The 16,678-nt window shown below is 38.3% G+C and overlaps 1 protein-coding gene across 1 annotated transcript; it reads left to right on the forward strand.

The window, feature by feature from the left end:
• Positions 1–701: 701 nt before the first annotated feature.
• LOC119521303 (zinc finger protein 613-like) lies at positions 702–16,360 on the forward strand. Its single transcript, XM_037819424.1, is given in 5 exon segments — positions 702–718; positions 5,942–6,068; positions 6,351–6,443; positions 11,531–12,870; positions 12,872–16,360. Coding segments are annotated over 5 exon segments (1,791 nt in total). The 5' UTR covers positions 702–703; the 3' UTR covers positions 13,088–16,360.
• Positions 16,361–16,678: the final 318 nt, after the last annotated feature.

A 16,678-nucleotide genomic window follows, 5' to 3' on the forward strand; every position in this document is an offset into this window, starting at 1 on the left:
ATTATTGTACATAATCATTTATATATAAACATAAATTATAATTAGGTAGGTGGTAAATAAAAATAAAATAATGCCAGGCTTTTGATTTGCTTAGTGCACTGTTCTACCAACTGAAGCATGTGTACTTATATGGCATACAAAGATTTTGAAGCAGTACTTGGGAACACATGGCTTCTAAGGATAAATGTCCAGATCCTCAAAAACTTCCACATTTCCTTTTTCTGAAAATTGATTTGCCTGAAAACGCACATATTGCTGAGGCATCCTTCTGTGCTGGTTCTCCTTTCCCACCTCCCTTTTCACAGTTTTGCTACTTCTGCTTTTAGAAGAAAGGCATACCTACCACACATTCAAAATCTTTGTTTTGTTTGCCCTAGGATAAATGGCTTTGGAGCACCAAGAAAAGGGATAATTAGAAATATCAGTATCCTTGTGTTAAAATGAGTGCACAGTAGCAGTGACAGCATCTGAGCCATTGGAAATATCTCATTGAAGTCAATTTGCTTTTCAGCCTACAGGTCCTGGAGCAAAAGACAAGTCAAGGAACAAGGAGTTGGTTCCTGGACTTGGGTATTGATTGTCATTTCTGGGGATACCCTTGGTCAGACATCGAGATTTCAGACCATCAGAACTTTGAGCACATGCAGAAGAAACAAAAGAGAGAACATCCTGCTTATTAGCCAGTTCCTGAGAAAAGATGAAAATGATGAAAGCCCAGGTGACTTCTGATTTGCTATATTCTTTCCTTCGTGTCTTGATAAATTTTTGGACTTCTGTAGAAACCCATTGCAGTAATTTTTTTAAAAAACTATAAATTCATTAGAGCAGGATCTGGGAGAAATAAACTTAGACTAACTTCAGTATCGGGGCAAAGTAGGATCAGGAATATATTGTTCACAGGATTCACATTAAATGGCTAATAGTAGAATCTAGTGTGTTACTGGAGCATCTGTTGGTTACATTAGGTGTCGACTTGCATTTAATATCACTGGCAGTCCTTACCACAAAGAATCCTATCTAATTTACATGGTATGCACTGAGGATAAAGCAGACTGGTTCCTCAGGGGATGTCAATATTTCATGAAACTTAGGCCTCAGGAAATTTCTGTGATGGTTCTTCCTAGAAGTGATGTGGATGGTGTCTTTAACAGCAGGCATCTAATAAAGGCACAAGCAAGTTTTGTATGGCTGTTAATTATATGCTTCCTCTGAGTCCCAATGAGAACAGATCAAGTGAACTCAGTGGACACAATTCTTTGGGGGACCACAGCAAGACAACCCATGGACCCAGCCTTGTGGCAGTCTGGGTTTTTTTTTTAATCCAGGAATAAAACCTAAATTGCCTAGGAAATGAAATGATTGCAGAACTCTCAAAGGTCCTGTGTGAATAGATGGTTAAAATGGCATTTGCATACAGATCTGGCATTAGGGAGTTGAAAGTACAGTTCTCTAGGAGGGGCTTGGATTGCTGGCATCCGCAGGGTTCACTGTATACTTTCATCCCATCTCAGAAAATGCTGGGTCTTTCCTCATGTTCAAATCCAACTATTCTCCATTTCATCTTTTATTGCCTTTATTTTTAAAAATTACACGCTTAGTTACATAGGTAAGAGATTCAAATGAATACAAACTGTATATATATAATGTATATTTATAACATATATATATAACATATATATATATATAACATATATATTATACATATATATATATATATATATATATCTCAAACAAATAAGTTTCCTTTTATGTTGGGGATACCCAAGCTCATCCTCAGGTTCAGTGACTCGCTAGAAAGTCTTACAGAACTCAGAAAACCTGTTATGTTCACAGCAACAGTTTTATTACAAAAAGGATAGAGATTAGAATTAGCAAAGAAAAAAGGTACATAGGATGGAGTCTAGGAGAAACAAGGCAAAGCTTCCAGTTGTCCTGTCCCAGTGGAATCCCATGGATAGGACTTAATTCTCCAGCTATGATGTATGACAACACATGCAAAGTATTGCCAACCAGGGAAGCTCTCCCAAGCCTTGGTATTCTGGGTTTTTATTGGGAGTCATTTACAAACACATGGAGCACCCCCTGACTGACTTTAGCTACTCAGTCTCCAAACCCCCTCCCCCCAAGGGGGACTAATACAGTGTGGCCCAAAGCCCTAGTCATACAAAAAAAAAGGGGCTCATTGTGAATCACACTGTTAGCATAAACTATCTGGTGTGGCCCATGGTCTCAGGTATACCAACACACTCTTATGTGGTATATTCTAAGGGCCAGAAGCCAGTCAGAGGCCATGCCTGAAGACCTTTGGAAGGTACAGGGTTTGGGCAACTCCAAGCCTGCTGAGTTAACCATTTATTGCACACCTTTTCATACACTTTCTTCCCATTCCACTAGTAAAGTGTATACAAATGGTTGGTAATGTGTATTTCCTGTCACTGTTCCTGATACACATATGCTGATATGTGTATATCTATCCCTACATATGTATTTTAAAATGCATGTACATATCTGTATACATAAACACATACACCTGTTACTACATCTATTACATGAATAGAATCATAATCCAAAGAACACAGGAGCCAAGTTGATGAGGATCTCCAGTGACCTAAGATGGTATAAATTGAGAAAAAAAAAAGATTGCTGTTTATTGAATAACATTAAGTATATAATATTCCATGACTGTTATACTCACACACACACACACAGTTAGTCACCATTGTAGGTTGATAGGGAACCAACTAAAATTGTTTTAAAAATTGATGAAGGAAATGAGTTAAACATATCTTTTTTGTGTGGGGCTGGGGGTGGAGGTTTGACCGTGACCTAATAAAAATTCCATATAAATAAACATTGATAAAGCTCAAGTCCCCTTGAGGAATAAATCCCTTCAAGGAATTATAGTTGTCACGGTGATGTACATCCTCCATATTGTTTTCAGAGTCCATTGTGTCTGTAGAAGTAATCTGCTGTTTTAAGAGAGTGTAATGTAAACACTTACTGTACTTTTACTTTTGGACATCTTGGTTTTATTTACATGTGAATACATGTAGATGTACCTTCTTGTTTTTCCTACCGCACTGTACTCCAATTGATGTGCCTAAATTTAACTATTGTCATATTGCTGGACATTTAGTTATGTTTCTTATTACAAATCATGCTACAGTGAACATCCTTTTTAATGCCTTTTTGTGAACTTGTATGGCTATTTTTTGGAGTGACAAATGAGAATTAACTACTAGGTGTGTTCATTTTACATTTTTAATGGATACTTATCATTGCCATCCAGTGTGGCTGTTCAAATTTATGGTCAATGTAGCATAAAGGTAAAATATTTTGACTCCTAGGTGGACCTTTTCCTACTGAGACTGATGTCCTTATAACTTTGTTGATCAACTGGATTATTTCTTCTGTAAGATTCCTGTCATCCTTTGCCCATTTAAATGATCTGATCTTACTGATTTATAACAGTTTCTATCCAGTGGCTAGTGATCCTCTGTTCTATAAGTTGCAAATGCTTTTTGTTTTTGTTTTTCCTTGCTGTCTCTTGTCTTTAGTATTGTTTGTGTATCTTTCTTCACACAGAAGGTTTAATTTTTTTATGCATTCAAAATTTGTCACTGTTTTCCTTTATATATTTTTACTTGTATCATACCTGCATTCTATATTTTCACTTAATGCTTCCATAATATTTTATGTTTTGGTCTTTAATCCACTAAGAAATTACTTTTTACTTTGGTGTAAGATGGGTGGGTGTGTAATTTTTATTTTCTGCATGGATTATTATCTCACATATAATAATTTAGAACTTGATAATTAACTAGGCGTAAACACTTTCACCCAAGTCTTGTTTTGCTTATGGAATGGACTCTACAAAAAAGTTTGGGTGGCTTATCCCATTGATTTTTCCTTGGGTCTTTCTGTCCTCACTTTCCTTTGGTTCAGTACCCTTGAAAGGCATCCTGAGAGAGGGGATGACAAGCTGTCCCTTTCAATCTTGGATATCTTCAGGGCTGGGTTGTATGGCCCAAGGACTCAGGACTTTGAAAATTGTATTTTGCTGTTTTATGGCTTCCATTATTTCTACAGAGAAGTCAGCTGTCAGTGAATTTTCTCTCTCCTTTGTAATCTGTCTTTTCTCTCTGGAATGTTTTATATTTTTTTGTATTTGCTGTCTTATACTCTCAGTCTGATGATTATAGGTGCATATGTTCTGCTTAAAATGTATTGGGTTTCCTGAGCCTGAGGTTTGGGGTGTTTAATCATTTCTGAAAATTTATCAGCACTCATATGTTTGGATAGCTGTAGTGTAATGAGAAACGTGGCTGGTCTTTGTCCCCAGTTCCTGAGGAAGCAACCTCTGAGTCTTTGGAATTTCCTATGATAAGAGTCCTTTTGTTCTTCGTGACAGGCACAGGACTACACCTTATAGTTCATGTACTACCCAGATGACTGGAGGGGCCAGCAGCACCCGGAGCCTTAGGGTGGGGGCTGGCCACACGAAAAAGACCAAACAAGCGATTAGGGGTTTGGGGCTTTGCGCCATGTCACATTAGCCCACATCAGCTCACTTTCTGAACCTCTGGAAGGGGAGGAGGCTGCAGATTGAGTTCAGCCACATGGACGTTGAATCTATCAATCATGCCTATGTAATGGGACCCCCCCCATATAAACTTCAACACTGAAAGCCCAGAAGAGCCTCCATGATCGTTAAGATATGTCTCTGTGCTGGGAGGGTGACACATTCTGACTCTACATGGAGAGAACACAGAAGGCTGCTTTCCAGACCTTCCCAGACCTCACCCTATATGTCTCTTCTTTTGGCTTCTTATTTGTATCCTTTTACTGTAGTAAAACTATAATCATAAGTATAGCACATTCAGAAAGTTTTGTGAGTCATTCTAGTGAATTATTAAACTTAAAGTTGGGGTAGAAACTCCTGAATTTGTAACCAATTGGTCAGAAATGTGGGCAGCTTGGGCCCCTAACTTGTAACTGGTGCCTGGAGGATAATCTTGTAGAAAACTGCCCTTAACTTGTGGCGTCTGGCCTAACTGTGGGTATTCAGAGTCAGATTTGGACTGACTGAGTTACTTATTTACAGTTGGTGTCAGAAGCTGTTGTGGAAGCTGGTAAAAGTTTCTGATAACCTAAATAAAAGTGCTATTACATTAGTCTGTTTTCTCTTCTAGAAATTGAATGGGAATATGTTTTATGTCCTCACACTATCTTCCATATTTATTAGCCTCGTTTTATATTTTCCATCTTTTGTCTGTGCTGCATTTGGGATAATTTCTGTGCTGCATTTTGGATAATTTCTAATTCTCTACTTATCCTTGCAAGGTCTCTAACATGCTGTTAGCCTATGTGTTTACATATGCCTATAAGTATGTCTGTATATGTTTTCTTCCCAAACTGCCTAATGATATTTTATAGTTTCCTGTTCTTTATACAGTAAAGAACTTTCTTTTATTTCTTTCAATATTTTAAACACACTTATTAAACATATACCAATTTGTAATTCTATTGTTTGGAGTCTCTTTATGATTGCTTCTGATCCACCAAGGCTGGGAAGGCATTTTGAAAAATTAAGAATATGTTTTATTCATCTTGATGTCACCTTACAATTTTTGTGGTTGGCTCAAATACTTACATACATACCTATGAAAATATGTATGTATATAGATTCTTGGTTAGTAAGAAGATTTACTAACTATGCATTATAAATATTCCTAGTTTGTAGAATGAATGGAATACTGAATGCTGAATATGCAACTATAGAATATTCTCATCGTATTTTCCTTCTACCACAATGAATTTTTTTATATTATGGTATTAATGCAGCCCATGTGGTGAAAATGAGCAGAACAACTTCCTTTACATGCCTCCCATATCAATAAAAGGGAAATTCTTCGTATTAAATGGGACTGTGTTATTACAGGAATTGCTGACATTCGACAGTGTGGCTGTGGAGTTCACCTGGGAGGAGTGGAAACTCCTGGGCCCTGCTCAGAAGGACCTGTACTGGGACGTGATGTTGGAGAACTACAGCAACCTGGTGTCACTGGGTGAGGCCAGGTCTCCTGTGTTACTCAGATGGTCCCCACTCAGCGGCCTTTCCTTTCTCATTTGCTTAACTCTTGGGACTCTCTATAATGGCCTGAATTGGGTCGATTCTCAGTCCTTTCTCTTGCCCTAGATGAGAGGACACAATCTCCCCTCACATGGGAGAAAAGTCTTCAGTTTGCGTAAAGCATATTGTCCAGTCCCTAAATTGTACCATTTTCATGTCTTCACAGAAGCTAGTACAATATGATATGCATATGTCTTCTATCATTTCCCATGTACAGGGTATCAAGCTAGCAAATCAGATGCACTCCTCAGGTGGGAACAAGGAGAACAACCACGGACAGTAGATGCAATCCACAGTCAAACCCATCCAGGTGAGTAAGAAAACCAGCAAGAGGAGAAGCACATGGAAATCACTTTCTCGATGTTCTTAGGAAGTGTCACAGCTGTGAAGGTGTCTGAAGAAATAGTAACAGAGCCTCCCCCTCTCCCCATATGACAGCTTTCTTTTTTGGTAAGAGTTAAGAGGACAATAAGTATCTTTACTTCCTTGTGGATCTGACCCATATCAATTTCATCTTAGATGTTGACTTTTCATCCTAGGTTTCTTCTTGCTTGGATTATCAAATCTTTCCATTCCTTTCCTTCCCTTGTCAAAGTATCACTGTGTGTTCCTTTCACCTCCCTTGCTATGAAATTCCTCCTTCCCTACCTTTTTTCTAAGAGAAAAGATTGAATTCTTCATGTCTTGTGTGTTACTGCACCTCCTTGCCCCATTAGTTAATATTAGTTTCCCTTCCTAAGATCCATCCCCACCTTGGATGCTGTGCCCCAAGTGCATTTATCTGGTTCCTTAGCTTTTCTTTCCCCCCACTCTGACCTTCTCCAGAGGTTCTGATTTCATTTTCTTTGTCTCATAGGCCTTAAAAGGTTCCTTCATTCTAATGCATTAGGCTCTTGTTTTCTGTGGAGATTCCCAAGTTGACATCTCCTTGACATTGTCTGAACTACACACTGAAACATATATTTAGCCCATCTCCATGGCAACCCCATATGAGTTCACGCTTTCTGTAGGAGGAACTAGAATTGTCTTCCCTCCAAGAAAACCACTTTCCACCATATTCTTTTTTTAAGTGAGGGTCTCTTGTACTTCCATACGTCTTAAATCCTAGCCATCTTGGCATTACCTTGAATCTTCTCCACATTCTGGGCTCCTCCTGTATTTAAGGCCTCTTCTATTCCCAGTCATTGTTTAATTAGGAAAGGCCTTTATAAAATCTCTCATTCTCAGTTCCCAGCCCAAATGAAATTATAAAACCTCTTGCCTGCTTTACTGTAATTCCTTTGCAGGTTGTTAATTCTGATCTTTCTCTTGGCTCTTAGGTGTTGTTGCTGGATTCTTTTCTCTAAAACTTTCTATTTTCCCCTTAGTCTGATGACATGAAGTTCCAGTTAATGGTATTAGCATGACATGGAAATTTCTTTTGTTTCAAAGACCAAAGTTTTTTAGAGGAGGAGGGATAAAATTAACAAAAATAAATACATAAATACCATGTCTGGTGGAGAAGGGGCATAATGGAAGTGTGGGTGATGAGGCTGGGTGCTGCTCTTTTAGGAATAGGAAAGCCTCTATGATAAGGTGTCTTTACACAGAGGGGTGAAGGACATGAGGGGGATCCCTGGGAGAAGAGTGGAGAGAATGGGAAGTTCAAAGGCCTGAGGCAGGTTTGTGCTTAAGGAACATGAAGGAAACCTATATGGATTAAGCATAGTGAGCAAGAGAGGAAATGACTGAAGATGAGGCAAGGGGTTGGAAGTAGGTAGATCATGTAGGGATTTATAATCTGTTACAAAGATTTTATTCCTCATGAGATAAGAAAATCTTAGAAAGTGTAGACTGGATCAACAACATGATATAATTTGTTTTTAAGGTATCATTTTGCCTATGGGTAAAAAGTAGACTGGAGCGTGGCAGGTTTTGAAGCAGGAAAGCCAGATGGGAGGCCTGGTTGTTGGTGGCTTCAACCAGGCTTGAAAGATAAGTATTGGACAGATTCCAGATATATTTATAAAGGAGATCTGATGGGAATTGAGGTAGATGTGGGGTTTGAGAGAAAGAAACCGATGAGGAGTGATGTGTGTGTAACAAATTCAGTTTGGAGAGAACAGGTGGTGAGAGGGGTATATCCAAGACGAGGCTACTTTCTCCAAAGACAGAAGCATAAATATTGTTTAGAGTTGCTGACTCATCTAACAAGATAAGAACTGAGGGACAAATATGTGATTTTTGATGTGTTCTTTCCATTTAAATGGTGTGTTTTTTCCACATATAAATCCCTTTTCATGAAATTATTTTTGACACCAGAATTTAATTATCTTCCTTTTCTGAATTTCCATTGGACTTTGTATCCCAACCACACAAACACCCTCTGAAGATATTGAATCATAATGGATCGGTGGTGGTTGAGGCTCCTTTGCCACTGTGGAGTTGTAGTTGTGGTTTGCACTCTTCCTTATGTAGACTGGAACACATGTTGTCAATCACTGGTTTCTGTATTGAGTGACTAATTAGCCAGGCTAGAGAGAGGCCATGCTTTTTCCATCTATCCATCAAGCATTTCTTAAATTCAAGGGTTTTATTGAGAGGGTTTTCATAATACTTGTTCCTTAGATGCCTCCTCTAAGAGTCCATCATGTTTTTAGGGTTGGATGGGGGCCTGGCATGTCTTTATGTAAAGCTCTCTGGGGCCTGCAGTTAGGACCTCAGTTGATGAACCACAGTTGGTGGATGAGACTAAGCTTACTGAGAAAGAGAAATAACTTTCAGGAGCACAGATTTTATTAGCAAAATGAGAATAAGTCTTCATGTAATATTTAGAAACCAATCTTTTAAAATGTGAAACATTTTTGCTATATTTCAAGGCTGTACAAAGCTGAAGTAAATAGTAAATGAGAGAATGGAGAATGATAGTATCAAAGTATATTATGCAAGAGCTATATCTAGGTTTTAAATTAAGAAGATGATGAAGAAACAAAGAAAGAAGTCATGAAATTTGAAATGTCCTAGGTCTTGTGGACTGTCCAAAGATTGGCCTGCAACCACCCACATAAAGGCCAATGTTAGAAAGTATTTATTGGAGAACTCATACAGTGAAAACATAGATAAAGTGGGTAAATCGTGGTCGTGTAGACTTTTATTGCCAGGCCGACTGTTGTGAACTTTATCTATTAGTAATAGAGATAGCTTGGTGTTGGGGGTGGGGGGCGAGGGATAAATTGGCTTTATATTTTTCTACCTCTGGGTAGAATTATCTTTCACCTGATGGTCACAATGTAGTGAAAATAAGATATAGCCAGATGTTCCAAGAAAAATTGAAGGTAAAACTACCACAAGTCTTGATTTAGAAGCAGGAAGGTGATCTTTAGGTCCCATAACTGATGCCAACTGAGACATAGATGTAGAGTTATGGAAGAAAGTGCTGTCAGTGGCAAGATGGATCAATATGTCAGGGACATTGAAATGGGAAAATTCCAACATGACATCTGTACAGGTATGACATGAATATGGTGACAGTTCTCATATCTGGTGCAGCTGCATATCTGCTCTGTAGAAGACTGCATAATTCCCTGGAATGCTGTAAAATCCCAGAGGGATCATCATCTCCCTTTCTGTAGGACCATGAGAATGTGTCATAGCTAGACACAAGGTTGGAGTGTGGACTGCTGGAGTTTTCCTTTAAATGTGAGATTTGTACTTTTGGAAAGTTAGTTTGATGTACAGAATGAAGAAGAAAGGAAAACTTTAGGAACAGTATGACTGCTCAAGAGTCTATCACAGTTAATTTGAAATCAAATGCTGTGCATCAAGCATTCTGATTTGCCTCTTTAGGATATTTCTGTTAGCACCTATGTCTGCTTATTTTCCTATTCACTTTCCTACTTGGTATAGTTAATATTTGAGCCTCTTCAGTGGGCTCTGAGAATCCCAAAACTTTTATGTTGGACTGACCAAAGCGTTTGTCTTGTGTCTTCATCATCTTTCACTCTTCATGTTCTCTGAATGTGATCTCATCCAATACTCCCACCTTAAATAATATCGACACACCGATGATTCCCACATTGCTATCTCCAGTCAAGACCTGTCTCAAATTTTATATAGCTGACTTGGTTCTTCATGGCTGTACTTGGACATCTAATAATTATCACAAAGTTGATATGCTTTAAAATGCACACTTGATTTCTCTCACATTCTGAATCTCAGTAGTATTCCTAATCTTGTAAAAGGTGCTACCCACCTACCCAATGGCTCAAGCCAAATACTAGAGAGACTCTTTGATGCCCTCCTTTGTTACCTCCCCCCATGTAGAATCCATTAGTGAGTCTTGTTTTTGCCTCCTTTAAAATCATTCCTGATGTCATCCACTTCTCTTCATTTCCTTTGTTCCCTCAAACCACATTTTACAATTTGCATCTGCCCTCTTCATTCCTTTGTTTCTTTGTTTATTCTGTTTCCCTTTCTACCCCTAGAATGTAACTTCAGGAAATAATGAAGGATTTATTTTTATCATTATGTTATACAGTCCCATATTTCATCCTCTATCTTTCCCTCTAGCAGCATAGATTACTCTATACTTCCCCCTTTCAAACACAATCACACGCCCAATCCAATGCTGTTACACTCACAATAATATGCTACCATCACCTCTATCCGTTTCCAAGCATATACAATCAACCTTCTAAAAACTTCTGCACAAAATAAGCATCAGCTCCCCTTCTCTACCCTCATTCTATCTTCTGGTAACCTATGTTCTAGATGTTAACTCCATGAATTTGTTCATTATACTTAGTTTAAATTAGTGAGATCATATACTATTTGTCATTTGCTGTCTGGCTTATTTCATTCAACATAATGTCCTCAAGGTTCATCCGTGTTGTCTCATGCATCAGGACTTCACTTCCTACAGCTGAACAATATTCCATTGTAAGTATGTACCACATTTTGTTTATAAGAAAGGATATTTTTGTATTTTTCCCAGTACCAAGACCATACCTGGTGCTTGGTTGTAGCCATTTACTAAGGTTGCAATGAATCAATGAATATGTCCCTCATCATTTTGGATAGCATATATCTACAGCTCTGCAGTTTGATGCTAACAATGACTTGCTTGTATATTACTCATTCTGTGTATCTTTCAAGGCCCTATATAGAAAGTAGCCAAATCTATATTATTCATTGTGAATTATTTGTTTCTGCACTAATTACTATTATCTTTCGGCTTGTTTGTTATATTACTGTGTTTTTACCTATGTCCAAGAGATAAGGAATATTTATCTTGGAATTTCTTTTATATTAATTTCACAGGGTTTCCACTAAAGGGCAATCCCATCCCAAAGCATTTTTGAAGCAGTTTTATTCCTTAATCACTCTCATGGGAGGATTCATTGTTTTCCTCTTTCCTAGAAATTGAGAAAGTTAATGATCATCTGCCAGGACATTCATACAACCAGAGAATGGAGCAATGCTATGAACATAACGCATCTGGAAATATCATTCATCATGGCAAAAGTCATTTTCCTTTAGGGCCAAATCATGGTGTGTTTGATTTATATGGAAAAACATTGAAATCATATTTACATTTTGTCAACCAGAACAGAAGCTGTGTAATAAACAAGCCTGCTGAGCTTAATGGAAATGGGAAGTACTTTCACCATGCTAATCATGAGCAAAGTCATACTGAAAATAAATTCTGTGAAAGTAGAAAAACAACCAGCACTAAGTCACAACTCCTTAACCATCAGAAAACTCACAAAAAAGTGAAAACCCATGAATGTAATGAATGTGGGAAAGCTTTCATCAAGAAGTCTCAGCTCACTCAACATAAGAGAATTCATATAGGAGAGAAACCCCATGGATGCAGTATATGTGGAAAAACCTTCTCCAAGAAGTGCAAGCTAACTGAACATCAAAGAATTCATACAGGAGAGAAACCCCATGGATGCAATGAGTGTGGGAAAACCTTCCTCAGGAAATTTCAACTTACAGAACATCAGAAAACTCATACAGGAAAGAAACCCCATGTATGCAGTTTCTGTGGAAAAGCATTCTCCAGAAAGTTCAAGCTAACTGAACACCAGAGAACTCATACAGGAGTGAAACCATATGAATGTACTCTATGTGGCAAAGCCTTCTGCAGGAAGGCAGAGCTCATTATACATCAGAGAAATGAAAAAGGAGAAAAACCCTATGGATGCAGAGAATGTGGGAAAGGCTTCTCCAAAAAATCACAGCTCACTGTACATCAGAAAATTCACACAGGTGAGAAATCCTATATATGCAGTGATTGTGGAAAAGGCTTCATTCAGAAGGCCAATCTGACTGTACATCAGCGAACCCATACTGGAGAGAAACCCTATGGATGCACTGAGTGTGGTAAAGCCTTCAGCCAGAAGGCTTGCCTCAAAACACATCAGAGATTTCACATAGGAAGAACTCCTTTTGAATGTAGTGAATGTGGAATGTTCTGTTCACAGAAGACCGATCTCATTAGACATCAGAGAATTCACACAGGAGAGAAACCCTATGAATGCAGTGACTGTGGGAAAGCCTTCATCAGAAAGCAAGAGCTCATTGTACATCAAAGAACTCATACAGGAGAGAGACCTTATGAATGCACCGAGTGTGGGAAAGCTTTTGCCTCCAAGTCTTGCTGTACTAAACATAAGAGAATACACACAAGAGAGAAACATGCAGATTCTGTCAAGGTTGAAAATCCTTCTTCAGAGAATGACAGCTCATTATACAAGTGAAACCCTGCTAACCAAGAAAAACACTATTAATGTTCTGCTTATGCAAATGCCTTCTATGACCCTTCAGATATCATTAAACATCAGTGGGCTCCTAACAAATGGAAACATAGTCCCTTTGGGACAACCTCTTGCCAGATGTGCACTTTCAGGAAGTAACAGAGCATTTGCAGAGGGAAGAAACCTGAATGCAGTGAACATGGTAATACCTTAATAATTTGCAACAGCCTGTTGCCATATGTGCTCCCTCAGGAGTTACCACACAGTTTGCCCAGCAAAGAAAGCTTATGCATGTTATAGTGCCTTCAGTGATCAATTATGTCTTATTTTATGTTACATAAATAGGAAAACCCTGGCACATTGTCCTCACTAGGTGCCAGAGAGTTCACCTTGGGGAGAAGCTGTTGGAAAGCAGTGACTGTGAAAGGGTTTTCAGTGGTATGTTCTGCCTCATCAATTGTTGGATGAAATCATATAGAAATAAAACTCTATGAACACACTATGAAGCACCTTTAGTAGAATATAGAAGCCCTATGAACATGAGAAATGTTTAGAAGCTTTCTGTTCCACATCCAACCTCATTTACCTCAGATAATATACCTGATGCACATGTCTTAGATAGGTTAGCTTGAACCATATTCTTAGTTGCTGTCTTAATGATTCCATAACTTGAATTGGTGTACACTCCACACCACTAGTTTTAAGGTTATCACATTATATTAACTTCACCCATATTTTCCCATTGTCTTTCTTGCCCACCTGGAACCCTATGATGATTAGTTCTTGCAGTTTTTTGACTCTAAATTTATTTAAATATTATTTCAGGCAACTGAACTCTTTCCAAAAGAAACAAATATATTCAGTTCATAAATGTAACTTAATCTGTTTGGATGTGTTTAACAGAAGTTTTTAAAGAGGACCAAGCATTATGTAATGTCACCTTCAGTGTGATTTTAAATTCTCTAGACCTAAAAATGTAGAAAAAAATATGCTCTGCAAAATGAACTGAAATCCCAAGGATAATTAATTATTTAATCTTGTAAATTAAATATCAAAATACATCCTAATACAGCTGTCTTGGGAATTTTTAAAACATGAAAAGAAAAATCAGTAAGACAATCAATTTGAAAACAAGATTACTCCACTTGCTTCCATCCTAGCTTCCCTTCCCCTTCCTCATCATTCAAAATATTATTTTCAGAATCCTTGAGTTACCCAGTTCTAAACTCCTGAATAACAAACCACCTGCACTCTTCTCCATTGGGCAGTTTCCTGCCTAATGCTATCTTTGACCTCCCTGATGGAAGTACCAAACCATTCTTCCTGTTATCTATTCCTGTTACTTCTCAAACCAGAGGGACTCTGAGGGTGTCTTCCACATCCTGGTAGCATCTGAGGAAGAGAAGAGTAGATGTTCATAGGAGAGTCAACATTGGCTTGGTATCTCCTACTCTATAGAGAGCTGAAGAGACACACGCAATTGGAATAGGCAAAGGTGCCCAGAATATTATAGACCTGGACCAATCTGGAAAATGATTTCAGAGATGATCTGTATCATTATTGACCTGTGGTCAGGGGGACTGTTGATAGGGGCTGGCAGCAACTGAGGCCAGTGTAAGGTTTAGACTCAGGCCAAGTCTGCTGCTGAACAACTGAAATTTGAATTGGGGCACCAGTCAGGGGTCTTCAGGAGAAGCCAGGAGTAGTGGGCTGACAACAGATCACGTATCTTAGTGGGATTTTAATCAGAGTGATTGCAAAATGATGAAGATGTATTCCTTTTTTCCTTTTTTAAAAATAATACATGATGCAAAATAATTTAGAAACACTTGGAGAGAACAGATCCACTGTTTTCTTAATGATTTTGACAATGGATGTGGAATATATAGAAATCTTGAGTCCTGTGCAATCACTACTCCACATATCAGCTTCCATACAAAACATATTAAAACAAATATCAAATTCCTCAACATAAGTTCCTGAGTATGACTTGAGTGTAAGTTATAGACGTAAGAATTATACTGTAAGCCTCATGATGGCAAGAAACTTGTTTGTCTTGTTCATTTCCTATATTAGATGTCTAGAAAATTGTCTGGCATAGAGTAGGCTCTGAGTACACACCATTTACTTGACTGACTCTCATCCAGTATGCAGTCTGGTCTTATTTAAAACAAAGCAAGACTCAAGATCAAACTGTTTTTATGTAATTTAACTGTATCCCAGAACAAAGCTCAAGAATATAGGATACAAATTATCCAGCTACCCACCCATATCATATCACACCCACCCAGTCCTCCATGAAATTCACAGTGTATAGTGTGTTTGCCAAACTGCAATGGCAGAAGGAACAGTCCCCACAAGTTGCCAGCCACAAGTTCAGGGGTTCTCAGGATCACCTTCACTTCAGACCAGGTGGCCAGAAAGATAGGGCTTCCAATGACCATTCTTAGGTTCACAGGAATTATAGAATTGAAGAAAGTGCTATACTTATGATTATAGTTTTATTAAGAGAAAGGATACACATTAGAACCAGCCAGAGGAAGAAATGCAGAGGGTGAAGCCTGCAAGGGATCCAAATGCAAAGCTTCCGTCATCCTCAGTTCTGTATCATGATCTTGATTATAGTTACACAAATCTATGCATGTGAAAAAATTGCATAGAGATATACACACACTTGTGGGCTCAAGTGCATGTGAAACTGGTGACATCTGATTATGTTCTGTGGATTAAACTAATATCATTTTCCTGGTCTTCATATTGTACTATTGTTCTGCAAGGAGTTACCATCAGGGAAGGTGAGTGAAGGGTGCATAGGACCTTTGCATTATTTTGCAACTTCCTGTGAATCCATAATTTCAAAAGAAAAAGTTTTTATGAAGTGTAAAAAAGATGATTTCCAGTCTTAAGTTACCTTCAATGTCAAAAACTCTCTTATTTTTGGACTGTGGGCCTACCCTCATTGATATGTCTGCACAATGGTCTGCTTGTTTCCTTAATATTTATTTCTGGTAGTGAAATTTCTCAGTTAATGTGCTTTCTCATAATGCATTTTAATGCACATTGTCTTCTAGACAGGTGTATCATTTATATACCCACCAGAAATTTATGGCAATAAAATATGGCAACCATAGAAACCCTGGATTTGCTATCGTTTTAAATTTGACAATATTGACCTCCATGGTATTTTATTTGGTAAATATTTTGAATTTCTTTGATTTCTACTACATTAGACCTTTTATTGGGTGGGCATTTGTATGTGAGCGGGACTTTGAGAAATGAGGAGGAGTCATCCCATGAAGGACCCTTTTGACCTCTGCCATCCCATTGTAGTTGGGGATCAAAACACCCTTGCTGTGAAGAGAAAGTCAAGTCAGCGACTTCGTGGGAAATCTGTCCAAGTGGAATGGAAAACTGTGTGAATTAGGTTATGTTTGTCTGTGTTCACAACTATTGTATCTCCAATACACAGATTAGCTCCTGACACCTAGAAGTCACTTTGTAAACTTTTGTTGGATGAATGAATGAATGATCAATGCCTTTAGTTCAAAGGCTCTCAGCTGAAGCGTTTTCTAAAGTCTAAAGGAAGTGGTGTAACTCCTCAGCCTGGCTATTTGCGGCAGCACGTTTGGTGTTGGTAACCTGTCGGTTTAGTTAATCGGGCAGCAATACTGAACAGAACCCATGTCCCTTTCTCTGAGCTTAGGATTCTGGGCATTTCTCACCTTTATAGACGAAAATCCTTGTAGCGCCTGAGACTCCGCACAGGTGGAAGGGTATGCCATACCTCTCCGTTTATTCTACCCTT

Source organism: Choloepus didactylus, chromosome 27 (genome assembly GCF_015220235.1).
Source record: "Choloepus didactylus isolate mChoDid1 chromosome 27, mChoDid1.pri, whole genome shotgun sequence".
In the NCBI taxonomy this organism is placed as follows: Eukaryota; Metazoa; Chordata; class Mammalia; order Pilosa; family Megalonychidae; genus Choloepus; species Choloepus didactylus.